General features: G+C 36.4%; 1 protein-coding gene across 1 annotated transcript; it reads left to right on the top strand.

Annotated features, from left to right (window-relative positions):
- The first annotated feature begins 1,349 nt into the window (after positions 1-1,349).
- On the top strand, positions 1,350-16,652 carry LOC140142076 (inositol monophosphatase 1-like). Its single transcript, XM_072164028.1, has 7 exons — positions 1,350-1,517; positions 2,659-2,792; positions 8,086-8,190; positions 8,623-8,777; positions 11,084-11,177; positions 12,708-12,859; positions 15,959-16,652. Exons 1-7 carry the CDS (start codon positions 1,443-1,445, stop codon positions 16,063-16,065), a joined length of 822 nt encoding a protein of 273 aa, XP_072020129.1. The 5' UTR covers positions 1,350-1,442; the 3' UTR covers positions 16,066-16,652.
- The last annotated feature ends 280 nt before the right edge of the window (positions 16,653-16,932 follow it).

Below are 16,932 nucleotides of genomic sequence, written 5' to 3' on the forward strand. Positions count from 1 at the left end.
GAGTCTAGATGCATTTCCCATATAGGAATAAAACCCACAAAATTATGTCTCAAAAAAAAAAAAATTTTAAAAGGGGGAGAAAGAAGGAAAAGGAAGAGAGAGAGGAGGGAGGGAGTGAGGATGGCATAGCCAGTGGGGGCAGGGGGCATAGTAGATACATATAATAAGCCTATGCTCCAAAATAATCGATAATAATGTAAAAATATTGCACCAAATGCCTTCATTTAGGCTTCGATTGCAAGTTATTGATCATGCGTGTTCATATGAAACTAAAATTTGCGGCTCAGTTGGAAATCTGTTAAAATATAATGCTCCGAAAGTAAATGTGTAAAATTGTTGCACCAAATGGCTCCATTGGGGCTTTCACTTTCAAAAATGTTCTAATTCTCAGGGGGCATATCCCCCCTCAGACACACCCTCCCTGTCGCGCAAGCCTGACTGCCGATGTTTAACCTTTAAACATTTTTCGGTCAGTCTTCAGCCCCCCGGGGTCCCAGTTTCTGGGCACGCCCCTCTTTACCCTCTGATATAGCTAAAATCCAGGCCCGAGGGGCAGACTCCGTTTGCTTCGCTTCCTCCGTTCGCCAAAAACAGATATTTTTTAAAAGATGCTCTCAGGCCTGGTGAACTTAAAGACATAACACAGATTTTTTTTTAATGAACTTTGGTTTTTCAGTCAATACGTGGATTTAGGGTTTCTCTACCGGAAGTCAATTTGTGCCAAAAATTCCTCCCAAAATGCAATAGGCATATTGCATAACAAAGGAGATGGATTAACCTCCGAGCTGTATCTATTGTTATGCAATACGCTTATTGCATTGTGGGGAGGAATTTCGGCACAAATTGACTTCCGCTAGAGAAACCCTGAATCCGCATATTAAAGCACAGTGTCATTTTCTGGGTTTTGCCTGAACTTGAATTTTTACAGACCAAATTAATTTTGAAAACCTTTCCCTCCCCACTCCTCCTCTAAGCCTGAGGGGTTGTACATTTGAACGCCCAAAGCACTTCATTGACTAAACGCCTGATAGTGAAAGTAAAACAATATCCCAAAATTATTGACATCCTGTAACCATGGTAACAACTATTTATTACTGCAATGCGAATGCTTCATGACCATGCAATACCCAGAGTACAATTGGCTATTGTCACATGTGTATTCAGCCATGGACCAGTAAATAGTGATTTACATGACTGGATCCCATATCACTACAGGAAACACAGTGACTATGAGCTACTATGGTATAAATTAAAGGCCTAGTAGAGTAGCATAACAGTACCAACCACACTATTACCGGGACTATTACCAGGATAAAATCACCACTGAGACTTCCTAGGTACCGGGTATTTAGAATTGACAGGATAAGGAAAGTGGCAGGAAACCAAGTTAGCTAGTAACAGTTTTAGGTGAACTAATGAGTTACTTTTAAAGATTTTCAAATATGGCAGACTATACAACTGAGGAGCTAAAGGTGTATCTTGAAACTGCAGTTAATATTGCAAGGACTGCTGGCAAGGTAAGCAACCATAATTATACTGACTTCATTATGTAAAAGTTTGAGGAAATTGATGCTAGCGAGTAAACATTGAATACTACACATAGTGCACATAATAATCTGGTTGTACTGGTCTCGCTCTAATGTGTACACACAGATAGGCATATTCACACCATTTCCTGTTATGTGCCCAATAGATACTGACTACAATTCACTGTGTTGTTTTATGATGTGTGCTACATGACTATGATATTTTATTGACTAAAATTGAATTAAAAGCATACTGATCAATAACTTGGTTGACTCTAATGATTGGCATCTGACTTTCTGATTGATTGATCAATTAATGGATCAACTGGCCCGGGGTCAACTGGTTATAATATTGATAAATACAAAAGTAAAAAGTAGAAAACTGCTGTGAAGTATATAACATTGGGCAAGCTTTCGGCCATAGGCCTTTTTCATAGCCATGATATATTAAAAATTGGTTGATCGTAGCCATAATATAATATTGGTTGATCAATTGATAGACTTGATCCATTGATTGACAAATTGAGTTTGAAAACCAGCAAGAGACAATTTTAGCAGCTCCTCCGAATACCCTTTGTATGACTTTTGTGCTATGCCACTGGTTGTACTGATAACATTCCATACAGCAGCTTAACAGGTTCTCAACAGGGTTCTCAATAGGCGGCCCATGGGCCAGCCCCATTTGTGTTGGCCCTTGAACAGCTCTGACATGTACAGTAAACTTAGCAAAACAATGTGTATCTGGCCCAAACACAGATGTGAAATGAATCTGGCCCTGTGGCATGCAAGTATATTAATTGAGAACCTCTGCTATACACAGATGTCTTGTCAAAACATTTTAAAAATTATGTGTATCATGATTAATTAGGGCTCATATTGAAATACCCTACCACGTTTTCACACAGAAAGAAGGCAGGATTCCCTGCGGTCATAAAACGGATGGATTATATGCATCATCAGTGATACACCCTGCCCAGGATTTTAACAAAAGAAGGCTAGCACAGGAAAGCTGCAGGATGGCGCACACCTTCCTGTGTAAGGGAATTTCAATATGAGCCCTTAATAACATTGAAAGTTATTAAAATTTGTTCAATTAATAACATTATTTCTCTCTTTCTTAACCTCAATGTAGGAAGTCCAGAATAAATTTTATAAAAAGAAGCGGACAGAAATCAAATCCTCATTGGGTGATCCAGTGACAGAAACTGATAAACTCATTGAGAAAATGTTTGTTACAACAATCAAAGAGAAATACCCAAGCCACAGGTGAGTAAGCAGGGGTAGGATATTTCTCCGGGGGTCACTCCCATTTTGGCCTGTACACGATCCGCGATAATCAACTTTTGAAAAGCACCGTAAACAAGGATTTAACCCTTGACTAAAACGATATCCTAAACGGGGATTTTATTCCTTGCATCAAATTTCATACCCTAAATTTCATTTCCACGTATTAGCCATTGCAATTTGCTGCCCTTTTTTCTGATTTTTCATGTTTTTGACACCCTAAACACGATGGGAGTGACCCCCGGATATTTCTTTCTGTGTGGGCAAGATGCCATTAGAATTTATATTCCAAGTCACCCAAAAGAAAGTCTGTCCCAGACACCCACGCACATTGCTGTGAACTCCAATTAATGCTTTAGCGCTACGCGTTGGCCGTAAAAGTCAGTGTTGGTTTTTTTAATTTTCCCATTTATATGTTCAATTTTTTTTTGATATTTTCAGAATCCTATCGCGATCCAATTTTGTCTTTTTTTTTTTGCAGTTTAGTTGTTGGTTTTTTTGTACATATTTCATGATTGTAAAAGAGACAAATAAAACTATTCATTGTGTATGTATATTATGTTTCTGTTTTTGAATATCACAAAGGACATAAACATTGTGCCTTGACTGTTAAAAAAAATATTGCATAGGCCTTAGCTCATTTTCAAAAAACAAAACAAAAAACTTAGCACTTCGCTTTTTTACCAAATGTGTCTAAGACAGACTTTCTATTTTTTGGGCCTCACAACTGTTGGTCTAAGTACACGTATATATAAAAATATACATGTTTAGAATGACAAAGACTTGATGAATCCATCTGTGAGGTCAAATTTGGGTTAAAATGCCCAGTTTTGGAGAAATCCCCCTCTAAATATATAAGACGCTCAGTAATTGACTAAATCAGAGGATCTGAAAAAATATCAAATATCTGATGTGTGCATTTTTATAGTGGTTTGTCTGCACAGACACTTACAGCTAGCTAGACACAACTAAATGGAGCTTCATATTACCAACACTGCTATTTCTTCCTTTTGCTAATATTTCTCATATGGGAAAAAAGACTTATCCTTCATTTTAAAGGAAGGTGACCTGATATATTTGGAAAATCAATTTCTTTAAAACTTACGTATAACATAAAATGTCATCCCTTTCAAGCACGCATGCAAAAAGAAAATGTAAATGTTTTTTGCAAATGTGACTAATTCCTAATGGAATTACCGACATTTATACAGTGTGATATTGGTAGTCTACAGTGTTTTTATTAATGATAATCATCATGATCATGTAATATATTGATTTCAAGTAAAAGGCCGTATTTTTCTCATAAACATATTGAAATTAGAAGCTCCAACTCAGTGTATTTCCCAAGATATCATCAAAAACTGCCTATATTAGTCTCAACTATGGTATACCATATTTGAGACGAATTCGGCAGTTTTTTGATGATTTCTTCGGAAATACACCGATTTGGAACGCCAAATTTCAATATGTTTATGAGAAAAATATGAGCTTTCATCTGATACCAAAATCAGCATTTTGATGAGGTAAAGTGGGGCATGAGATTGTCAACCAGGTTACCCACCTTTAAGGGATCTAAAATGAGCGTTTATTATGCGTTTCGACAGTATTTTTTGTGGGACATGAGAGCACCTCAGACCTATCGAATTGCATTCTGAATACTGAAGCATGTCTTTCTGATATCAAATAATTTTCATTTTTGAAAATCACAATATAAATACAAATTTTATGACAAATTATAAAAATTTGATATTTTTCAAATTTTTGAAATATAACAGTCCTCGAAGTAAATTATATAAATCTAATGATATATTCTTTAAAGTGTATGTAGCAGGGAGGAAAAGCCGATGGTCAATTGAAAATTTTGACCTTTCATATTGAAGATATAGATTTTTTCCCAAAAAGACCTAATTTTTTGGGTGTTTTGGGAAAAAATCCATATCTTCAATACGAAAGGTCAAAATTTTCAATTGATCGTCGGCATTTCATCCCACCTACATATGCACGATAAGTATAAATCCTCAGATTTATAAAGTTTACCTCGAGTACTGTTAAATATCAAAAATATCAATTTTTAATGATTTGCCATAAAATGTGTATTAAATTGCGAATTTCAAAAAACCAAAATTATTTGATATCACAATGACATTCTTCGTATTCAGAATGCAATTCGATATGTCTGATGTGCTCTAATGTCCCAAAATAAATACTGTCCAAACGTTCATACCCCAGCCCTTAAGTCATTCCTAAATATTTTTATTCCTTCTAATAATGCACTCTAGTCATTCTTAAATATTTTTACTCCTTTTAAATTTAATTGCAGGGATCATGTACTGATAATACCGATAATATTTGTGTAACATTAGAAACATAATCACTCAGTGAAAGATGGATGGCTCATATCTTTACCTCATGATTATATTCAACCATTACACTCATAGACAGTCAATATTTTTATTATTTTATATAACAACATTATTTTACACCAGATATGCTGAGGGTTATCACAAAAGGTGAATATGTATCTGATCAGGTTTCTGAGCGGAATCATATATTTGCATTAACTGTAACAATTAAAAAATATATGTTCAAACCTAATATTTTGGAATATTTGTTATGTTTACCAGGGGGGGGGGGGGCACTTCAATATGAAATGGATATGGGTGTAGGGCTGGCACTTCCACACTAAGGGGCATTCGGTGAGAGCAAAATGTACAAAATATGGGGTCATTGGGTGAGAGCATGATTTTTGACATTCGGTGAGAGCAAAATGTAAAAAATATGGGGTCATTGGGTGAGAACATGACCATTTTTTCAAATGGAATCTTTGGGTGAGAGCCGAAACAGCGCCACAGAAACCTAGAAAATCGAATTTCTAGTTCTAAATGGCTTCAAATTTCTTTGTTTTTTCAAAATAAGTACTCTCTAAATGTAAAAGAGTGAAAAACCACTCTGAATTTCAGAGTGAATTTAAGTTAGCTCTAAAAGAGTGGGTTTTAGCTCTAAAAGAGTGAAACCAGTACACATAATTTCACTCTCGATTTCGAGTGAGCCTCACTCGCTCAAAAGTGGCGCAAAATCTCACTCTTTCTTGGAGTGAACTGTCAGCCAATCAGAAGCGCCGAAAATTGGCCGATGTTTGTTGAACTTGTGTAACAAAATGGCGAACAGTGTGTGAATGAATGGCGAAAGAAAGCGGATTTGATGAAGAAATAGACAGCATACTCAATAGTGATTACATTTATGTGTAGGTCATAACTCGTAGCAAGTATACACTTGGTCTGGCGGCAGTAAGCTTAAGTCATATGTGAGCAGTTTGTTACCGGCCCAGTGCCGGTTTACATGTACGCATATGTAAGCTTATGTAGGTTACGCCGCATCACGCTTCTCCAGACTGTGACCGTAAACATGGTATTTGCCAAGTGTTATGTCCTACACCTAAGTGTACTCACCATTGAACAGTTTGACTATTAGCTTCACTAAATCCATAGTTTTTCATCATTCATCCCACACTGAAGTTTGACACATTGTGTATGTGCTTAAGCTTTAGACCAGTTCAATATTCCTAGACCGGGCCTTACCCTAACCTGGGGCCTAGCCTCACAACAATTTAAAGCACATAGTAGCTGTTATGAACTGCTGTGATATTCTTGTATATAAAATAGGTCTAAATGAATAAATAAATAAATAAATAAATGCTCTTTTCTGATTCACTCTTTTCCGGAGTGAATTTTTTCACTCTTTCTTGAGAGTGAGCTTCACTCTAAAAGAGTTGTCACTCAGATGGCTCTTTGAAAGAGTGAGATTTCACTCTTTTTGAGTGATTTTTCACTCTTTCACATTTAGAGAGTAACAAAATCAGTGATAAATGAAAGTTGCTGTTCAAATTGAACTTGTAAGGGTCTTTGGGTGACAGACCAAATGAAAAAATATGGGGTCTTCGGGTGACAGAGCATGTGTTTGTAAAAAAATATGGCGTCTTTGGGTGACAGTGACACTGATAAAGGGGGTCTTAACAGCCCCACATACCCGTCACCTCCAAAGTTGGAGTGCCCCCCGGGATGTATACACATGTTCATGGAATCAGCAGAGCAATTTTGAGACAATAAAGTGAGTGGGATTTCTTTACATCATTACCCAGGATACCTATTATTATCAAATTTTACCACATTTTACATTTTTTATTCATCTTTATTTATTGGTACTTTTGCTAGTTTAAAGACATACTATTTGTAATTATGATATATGTTGCAGCAGTTTAAAATACCATTTTTAGAAGCAATTTTGATAAACCAGTGGTGTTCTTGAGAGGAAAGGTGGGTATGTGATGAGACTTGAGGTGCATTTTCAGGCTCTTTGGTCATTCACAATTGCCACAAAACTGGATTAGAGATAAGGGAAAAGTGTGGATTCTTCATTTTACTTTTGTCAAGTTTGTGAAGAAAAGTTTACAGAAACTTGCAAATTTACTGTAATTTTGAACAGAAATAATCACAAATGCATACACTCCTAGTAGATAGTGAGAACCAATCAGCCCGCCAATCAGAGCACACATTAGTAAATTACTAGCTGTGCATAAATATTGTATAATTGCACGGGTGCACTCCGTGTAGTTTGCACAGTGCTTTTGGACATGCATGTTAATTTTTCTTGAAGGTGGATGCAATCATATTTGCTTGACAATTGTGTTGAAAAATAACAAAAATCACAGGATTTTTTCTTGTGTATGAAATAGGTTAATAAATGCGTATCACTTCTTACTCGAGAAATTGTACAAAATAATGCACTTGTACTGAGATGTTGATGCGTCTAATGCACTCCCACCCCCCTTTGGGGCTTGTGCATTAGACACATCAACATCTCAGTATGCATGCATTATTTTGTACAATTTCGCTCCCAACAAGTGATACGCATTTATTAACCTATAATTAGTATACTTTTGGGGCCTCTTTTTTGCCAAATCTTATATTTTTGAGATATATTCTCAGAGTCTCCAGTCGCACATCCCCCCAATCTACAATCCAGAACCCCCTGGTTGATAAACCATAATGGCAATGGCTTACTTACAATAATTTGAGTATAAATCACAGAATACCCACAATTATGCTATTATCATGATTATAACATATCCAAGGATGTACTAAACAGCTTCCAGAATACAGACCCTGGCTATTATTAAAAGTTTAGCTCATGAAATTGTCATTTTTGTTAATTAAATCAGTAATACAACGCTTTATAATCCATGAAAGGTGTACAATTTTCAACTTTTTCCTGTCAGATTTATTGGTGAAGAATCTACTGCTGCAGGAAAGCGTACCTCATTTACAGATAATCCAACATGGATTATAGATCCAATTGATGGTACAACAAACTTTGTACACTGGTAAGTAAAAACACTAATTTCTTCCTCATTTGATGATTTTGCTAAAGAACCTAGTATATAAATGACATTTCAAGTTTGTTTTTGTATCTGGCAGTTTAATACAATTGAAATGTCTTTTGGTATACCATAGAATTTTGTCTACAACAATATATGCCTCTAAATGAGGATTTTTTGACGAACAAGATGAAAGGCAGATACCCCCACAAAAACATTACAATAGATTGGTCTTACAATAATATGTTTGTACAGCCACCTGTATCAGTTATGCTCAAACGCCAAATAAAGTTTTGTGAAGGGTGACCGGTTTGGACAAATTACAGTGCACGATTTTGAATAATCATGATAATGGACAGCAGCTAGTGGAGGAAATAGAATAATATAAATACTGTACTCCTGACTAATAATTGTTGTTGCTTGTTTTTTTTTTTGCAGTTTGCCTTATGTGTGTATATCCATTGCACTAGTTATCAAGCAACAAGTGGTCTTAGGTATTGTATATAATCCCATGCATGATCTCATGTATACAGCTATCAAAGGACAAGGAGCTTTCTGCAATGAAGACACAATTCATGTTTCTGGACAGGAAGGTAAATGCTGGTGTTAGGACCAATTTTTAGCCTGTTTTTTTTGTTTGTAACAAGTGGTTGTTTTTTAGCGGGTTCGCTGTCGGACAAGTTTTGAACTGTCAAGCTTTTGTCAGGAGTAGCTCTGACTTCTTCAGGACAAAGTACCCAAGAATGAGACATGTAGGCCACCCCTTGCCTACTGATGGCTCTGAAAAGAGCCGTTCACTGAAGAATGCCCCTTGTCTACAGAAAATAAGCAGACCTCGCCTATCTGCTAATTTGAAAGGTTTGATGGCTCTGAAAAGAGCTGTTTACTGAAGACCTCCCCTTGTCTATAGAAAACAAGCAGACCTCGCCTATCTGCTAATTTTAAAGGGTTTTTTTTATTTCAACAAATGCTGTTTTTCATTCTCCACTGTGGATATGAGGTCTCCCCTGCAATTTTCAACCCAGTTAGTTTAAACTTTGTTCTACTTTTCAACATTTTGTTGCTATGATACATTGTTGCTTCTGAATATGCTGGGGTAAAATTGCAATTGCAGCTGCATTTGTCCCAAACCACATGTAAAACATAAACTATATAAGGCCAAAACAAAGTTTGTTACAAAGCTCGCACGCGCAGTTGTAAAATCATGCGATTTGAAAAATAAATGCAGAATTTTTTTTATTTCAACTTTTTTTTTCCGGAAAAAATTGGCAAAAATCAGATTTTTTTCTCAAAATACCAGGAAAAGTCAGGAATAATAATAAAAGAAAATTGCATTGCGCATTTGTTTTCAAACCACTCGTGAGCTTTGAGACAAACATTTTTTGGGGGGCCTAAATGTAAGCATGCTGACAAACCACCCTTATATGCAAGCGTATATGCAATTAACTTTGTGTTAAGATTTGATACTGCGACCAGCTAAATATGTGCATGTTTCCATGTGCCAAAGGGTGTGTCCCTCATGGACTAATCTAGGTAAAAAAGTATAGTGGCCTTACATGTGGTATATGAACTGACAACATTTTGTTATGTCTTCCTCATATGTGGTGCGATCAAGCAAACAAAATCAGTCGGAACTCTGAAATATTACATTTTCGGTTTCTTATAGGATAGTAAAAAGCTTTTACAAAGCATTTTGCAGAAAACCCAATTGAAATTGAACAACCAGTTCCAAAGATATGAGCAATTAAAGAGTTTCCAAAACAACAGGAAACAAAAGGAAATATTTCCTTTGTGTGGTTATATCTCAAAATCAATATTTTAGAGTTCCGACTGATTTTGCTTGATCGCATCACATATATGTTGTTATATCTAGTGCAAATGGCCAAGAGCTGCCAAGGGCCTATTGTATGTACAATAAAATCTAAACTGAAACTAATACGCTGCCATAAGGAACACTGAAATATTTTCAACATGTGGATAGTCTATCTTGTCTCAAGTTGAGAGTAACGCCATATTGGATTTTGCAGTGGCAGATTCAAATCGCAAGCTAATCAACCTAATCCTGCAGGGTGTATACACAAGCGTAAAAGGGCGATTTGTCTAAATGCTGGTGTAAACACACTGATTTGAATCTGCCACTGCAAAATTAAACATGGCGCTACTCTCAACTTGAGATGAGACACACTATAGACGAATCCAACGAGCGGAGTGATGGTCAGAATTCAGTCGGCCATTACTGGGTCCCGTCTGCACCAAACTGGTGTTGTTACTGCCCGATTGGGTGGATTAAATCCGCTTAAATATCGATGTTAAATTGTATTGTGTTGTAAACTTTCATCATTCTTTTGTCTACGTGTAACACGGGTAATAAAGTGCAGTTTCCAAGGCCACATCATTTCATTTCACATTTCAGGTGGGATAGACCTAAGGGGGACCCAGCTATGGCTGCCATTGAGGTGTAGGAATGCATGAAATTGAAATCGCCTATAATGTGCATAATTATGTGACCCAATCAAAGGAAATGATTTACATGTCAGCAAATTTAAGTTCAATTTAAAATCAGGTTCTGGCCATTTCAAAATACTACATTTTGATTCAAACCCCATCCCAATTAGTCACTTGGTTGCCAAGTTTATAGGGACAATTTTGTCAGTTGCTGAAACAATATAATTTGCAAAGAATGTGTTCACTTTCTTTGCCAATGTCTCAAATTTAATAAAAGCATGATTTCCCTATGTTTTGTCACATTATAGTGAACCAAACGGACGTAAAACCTTGATAACTGAAAAAAAAATTGAACTTTTGATAACTTCAATGACAGCTTTGATATTGCAATAGCAGTATTTTGCATATCTTGTGTTGCTTATCCTCAAATGACATATTTTGTTTTCCCTTTCAGAGATTGGCAGAAGTCTTATACATGCTTCAGCCACAATGTCAAACTGTGAAATCAAATTGAATAATATGAAAGCCTTACTACAAGCTGGGGCAGGGTGAGTAATGCACCTGTAATTTACACAAAACTTTGATGGAATTACTGTACATTATCATATTTGCACAAGGGTGGTATGGGGAGGTGGGGAAAGTACATACAGGGACATGCTGCCAGTGCCGCCGACAAGGGGGGTTACGGAGGTGCGTTACCCCGGGCCCGGGGTCCTTGAGGGCCCGTAAAAATAAAGAAAACATACCTGAAGCGGCCCATAAAAGCAAAGAAAAGAGACCTCAGAGCCCTGGAGTTCATTTTACCCCCGGGCCCGTAATGGCTCTGGCAGCACTGTACAATTTTGTACAAATTTGCCCATTTCTTTTAAGGGATCTAAAATGAGCGTTTATGGCGTTTCGACAGTATTTTTTGTGGGACATGAGAGCACCTCAGACCTATCGAATTGCATTCTGAATACGAAGCATGTCTTTCTGCTATCAAATAATTTTCATTTTTTGAAAATCACAATATAATACAAATTTTATGACAAATTAAAAAATTTTGATATTTTTCAAATTTTTGATATATAACAATCTTCGAAGTAAATTATATAAATCTAATGATATATTCTTAAAGAATATGTAGCAGGGAGGAAAAGCCGACGATCAATTGAAAATTTTGACCTTTCATATTGAAGATATGGATTTTTTTCCCAAAAAGACCTAATTTTTTTTGGTGTTTTGGGAAAAAAATCCATATCTTCAATACTAATCGTCAAAATTTTCAATTGATCGTCGGCTTTTCATCCCACCTACATACACTTTAAGTATAAATCATCAGATTTATAAAGTTTACTTCAAGTACTGTTAAATATCAAAATATCAATTTTAATGATTTGCCATAAAATGTGTACTAAATTGCGAAATTTCAAAAAATCAAAATTATTTGATATCATAAGGACATTCTTCGTATTCAGAATGCAATTCGATATGTCTGATGTGCTCTAATGTCCCAAAATAAATACTGTCCAAACGTTCATACCCCACCCCTTAACATGACAGAATATTTGTGCTTTGGGTGTAATAACTGGTCCATTTTGCTGGGAAAATTGGCAAAAACAATGGGTATTTTGTAAACATCTTTGTTTTCAATGATAAAATTACCAATTGGAACATGTTCTGCTTAAAAGCTGAAAATAATTTTCATCAATTCTTTTCATTGTATACTTATTGGAGTACAAACCAAAAGATAGTATTGGTAGAAGCATGACCCTCCTCCCATCTGTAATGAAACCACAAGTGAGAACCTCCATTGATGTGCATGAGTAAACAAGAAATGTAATCAACCTTGTAACCCCCTCCTACCTACTTAATCTTGTTTTATGTGGAAAAGGCATGATTTTAGGAGAATCAATTTTGATTATTGAAAATCAAATTGAGGAGATTCTTGCTGAAATTTGCAGCCCTGCATTGAACCGAAGTTATATTGCATATCTACTAAAGAATGCTAAGATAGAATACTGCTTTGCCCTATTAATTTGAGCCTAAAGGAAGCATCGTTACATCCATAACATTGTAAACTTCCTTTCTTTCTGAAGGTTACGCTACTTTGGGTGTGTTGCTGAAGGTCTTTGTCATGTTGCCAATGGTTCCCTTGATGCTTATGTTGACTCTGGTTTCCATGCATGGGATGTTGCTGCAGGAGCTCTCATTGTAGAAGAAGCTGGTGGCATTCTACTGGATCCAACTGGTATGAAAGCGATGCTTGAACGAAATTAGGTTGCAGGCAAAAAAAAAGTTTGTCTTTGGTCTCACAGGCAGTTGAAAATGCAATGCATGATGTGCGTTTTTTTGTTGCTGAATGATTTTTAAACTATTGTGAGACTTTTTGGATAATTTCTTTAAAAATTGTTTTGTTTTTTGGGTGACCCATCTTTATTTTGCTTAATTACTTTAATATTACTGCACTTGTGACCACCTTGTATTCGGTAGACGAAAAAGCTGGTACAAAATTGTTAATTGTTAATATTGCCTTATGAGTTTGTCTCACCAAAAGAGATTAGACTAAAAAAAAGAGCCCAGCCTGGGGGCAGTGCCCCTCCCCCGATTGAATATCTTCTCCCTCCCCCTTTTTTCCCCTACCTGTGGATGCTGACCACCAAAATAAGATTTTTAGGCATTTATTGGCCATTTTGGACAATTTTTGCCAAATCCCCCCTCCGCTGCAGTCACCTTGCCCCTTTATTATTATTTGCCCATGCACCCAAAAGTGTTTTCATTTTGCATGTAATGTTTTGTACCAATTTCATATTTATGATGCTCAATCTTAAGATTATAAATTTTGGGCTTTTGCCGAAAAAATGTTGCAAAGTCCTCAAGCATGACCCTTCAATATGGTGGATTTACAAGAGTGCCACAATAAGGTAAAGCCACCATCTTGCTATTCCAAGTCCCAAACCCTTTATAATCTCTTTGTTCTCACCCCAAGTTAAACTTACACTATAGCCTATTTTATGCTTCTGTATATATTTTAGTATAGACGAATCCAACAAGCCAAGTCATGGTCAGGATTTTGTCGGCCATTATAGGGTCCCCGCATGCACCAAACAGGTGTTGTGAGTGCCCAATTGGGTGGATTAAACCCGCTTAAAATTCGATGTTAGATTCTTTTGTGTTGTAAACTCAGGCCCGTAGCCAGGGGGGGTTCGAGGGGTTCGATCGAACCCCCTAAAATTTTCACAAAAAAGGAGAACATGGGAAATGTGGGCGAAATGGCTATTTTATCATGAAAATTGTAATTGCATTTGTCCCACTAATTTTAGGATTAGATTAGCGGGATGATTTGAAAATTTTCCCGGCACCCGGTTTCTGTATGTGGAAAGTATAAATGGTGACTTAATTAATGTAATAAATATGGCAGAGTAATTTGGCTCTGTGTCTCATCTAGTTTTTAAAAAATGATAACCGAGAAAGCTTAGTTTACAGCTAGAGATGAAGGAAGTAAACATAAGAAAATATTTGTTTGTGATCAAATAACGCACGTGATTTGCAACTTTTTCTTGTGTTAACCGAAAAATTTGCCTCTTTGCTATAATATATTGGGTTACGGTTCGCTATCTCTAAGGTTCGCTACCTCTAAGGTTCGCTATCTCTAAGGTTCGATATCACTAATTACGAAAAAGGTTCGCTATACCTAAGGTTCGATATCACTAATTTTGAAAAAGGTTCGGTATTTCTAAGGTTCGATATCACTAATTTTAAGTAAGGTTCGCTATCTCTAATTTTAAATAAGGTCCGCTATCACTAATTTATTGAAGGTTCGCTATCTCTAAGGTTCGCTATCACTAATTTAAAATCTCTAATTTTAACAATCCCGGTATCCCTAAGGTTCGCTATCTCTAATTTTAAATAAGGTCCGCTATCTATAAGGTTCGCTATCTCTAAGGTTCGCTATCTCTAAGGTTCGCTATCACTAATTTCAAATAAGGTTCGCTAGCGGTCCTTATTTAAAATTAGAGATAGCGGACCTTATTTGAAATTAGAGATAGCGGACCTTATTTAAAATTAGAGATAGTGGACCTTATTTAAGATTAGTGATAACAAACCTTGGTATAGCGAACCTTAATCGAAATTATTAGTGATAACGAACCTTAGAGATAGCTTAAACCTTAATTAATTAGGGATAGCGAACCTAGATCAAAAATAGTGATAGCAAACCTGAGGTATAGCGGATCTTTATTGGAATTAGTGATAACGAACCTTAGAGATAGCGAACCCTCAATAAATTAGTGATAGCGGACCTTATTCAAAATTAGTGATAGCGAACCTTATTTTAAATTAGTGATAGCGAACCTTGTTTATAATTAGTGATATCGAACCTTAGAACTAGCGAACCTTATTCTAAATTAGTGATATCGAACCTTAGAAGTAGCGGACCTATTTTTAGGTATAGCGAACCCTTTTCTCTATTAGAGATAGCGGGATTCTGATCTCCATAGACTTTACACATTAGTGATAGCGAACCTTAGAGATAGCGAACCTTAGAGATAGCGGACCTTAGAGATAGCGGGATGTCACCAATATATCGAACCCATATATTCCCGATAATAATGTAAAAATGGTGCACCAAATGCCTTCAATTGGGACTACATTTTGTCAACATTTTTCAAATTATGAGGGGGTATATCCCGCCTCAGACACCCCCCTGCATCTGATTTGCAACTTTTCTTGTTTTAACTTCACTAACTTGCTTCTTTGCTATAATATATTGAACCCATATATTGTTGATAATAATGTAAAAATGGTGCCCCAAATGCCTTCAATTGAGACTACATTTGTCAAAATTCATCAAATTCTCAGACACCCCCCTGCGCCGCGGTTCCGCGGCACGATGGCCGCTATGCGGCCATTGCTTCAATCATTAAATAATCAGAACTACCTGTAATATGCCAAAACGAACCCCCTAACTCGGAGGGCTGGCTACGGGCCTCGTAAATTGTCATCATTCTTTTGTCTACATGTAACACAGGTGATAGAATGCAGTTTAAAAAAATACCCTTCAAGGCTGCATCATTTCAGGTGAGATAGCTGGGTCCCCGTCGCGGCTATGTAGGAATGTGTGAAATTGGATTCGTCTATGGGTGCTATTATAAGTATAGCTATTAGGAATTGAGGGGTTCATCAACTTGATCCTCAGGAAGACTAAATCCTCATTAAGAAAACATTGCAGTATTTAATGCAAAAGGTATATTGTTTATGTGCACATAATACACTGGTATATGGTTAAATTAACTGAAAACGTTTTGTTACCAAAGTTTCTAAATCTGCACATTTTCTTTTTCTTTTTCAGGAGGTCCATTTGATTTGATGTGTCGTCGGATCTTGGTAGCATCATCACAGAATTTGGCTTCAACAATTACACCACTTCTTACACATATTGAATATCCAAAAGATTAAGGCTAACACTGACATTTGTTTATAGCAGCACTGACATTTGTTTTTGTGTATCTGAACCATTTAAGTAGTCATTTTGCTACAATGAGATGTGAAAAAGCATCAGCATTAATTTTGGAAAAAAAAAAAGTTTTTTGTAAAAAGCCTGCAACCGAATAGGATTCTGTGATTGATGCACAGCATAGTACATAATGGCAATGCTCATATTTTCTGTGTTGAACATGCATCGTACAGTGAACTGGGAAAGTTTGAAACAAGGGTAGATCCGTGTTTTTCAAAGGGGCCAATGAACAATTTTCTGTTGCACAACCCCTGATGGTAGAATAACAAAATTTTCCCATAAGTGTAAGTTGGGGCATGAGTAAACATTACAAATATGCCTAAAAATCATGTTGGGGAAAAAACGCAACCAAATTCATTTAAAAAGATCATACATCAAGAGACAATCAGTGATTTGCTAAAAGCAGAATAAAATTCATCAAAATTTGTAACAAACATGAATATACGAAAAACACTGTAAATCCCACAATCTATAATAATAAAATCAAAATCTGATATGAGGGTTGGATCATTTTTCTTATCACTCCAGTGAGATCCACTGTGAGTGAGATCAGTGAATTTGGAAGACATGGTTGACTACAAGCACAAGTAGTTCACTTGGGGATAGCCATTGGCACTTATAATTGAAGACCGAATTAAACAGATCAGTTTGCGTATGACGTATGGTCAACCAGAACAAAAATGCTGTACTGCACAGGTCAGCAACCAATCACGCCGCCCCTTTGCCCTGACGTCAGATGCAAACTAGTCTTTTTAATTCAGTCGTCAATTATAGAAACTGAGTTGCTTGTATGTTTAAGAAATAATTAT

Source organism: Amphiura filiformis, chromosome 20, assembly GCF_039555335.1.
Source record: "Amphiura filiformis chromosome 20, Afil_fr2py, whole genome shotgun sequence".
Classification (NCBI taxonomy): Eukaryota; Metazoa; Echinodermata; class Ophiuroidea; order Amphilepidida; family Amphiuridae; genus Amphiura; species Amphiura filiformis.

Coding starts and splice junctions, on each gene's coding strand:
- LOC140142076 (XM_072164028.1), top strand. CDS start 1,443: ATGGCAGACTATACAACTGAGGAGCTAAAGGTGTATCTTGAAACTGCA. Junction 1,518..2,658: donor TTGCAAGGACTGCTGGCAAG/GTAAGCAACCAT, acceptor ACCTCAATGTAG/GAAGTCCAGAATAAATTTTA. Junction 12,860..15,958: donor CATTCTACTGGATCCAACTG/GTATGAAAGCGA, acceptor TTTCTTTTTCAG/GAGGTCCATTTGATTTGATG.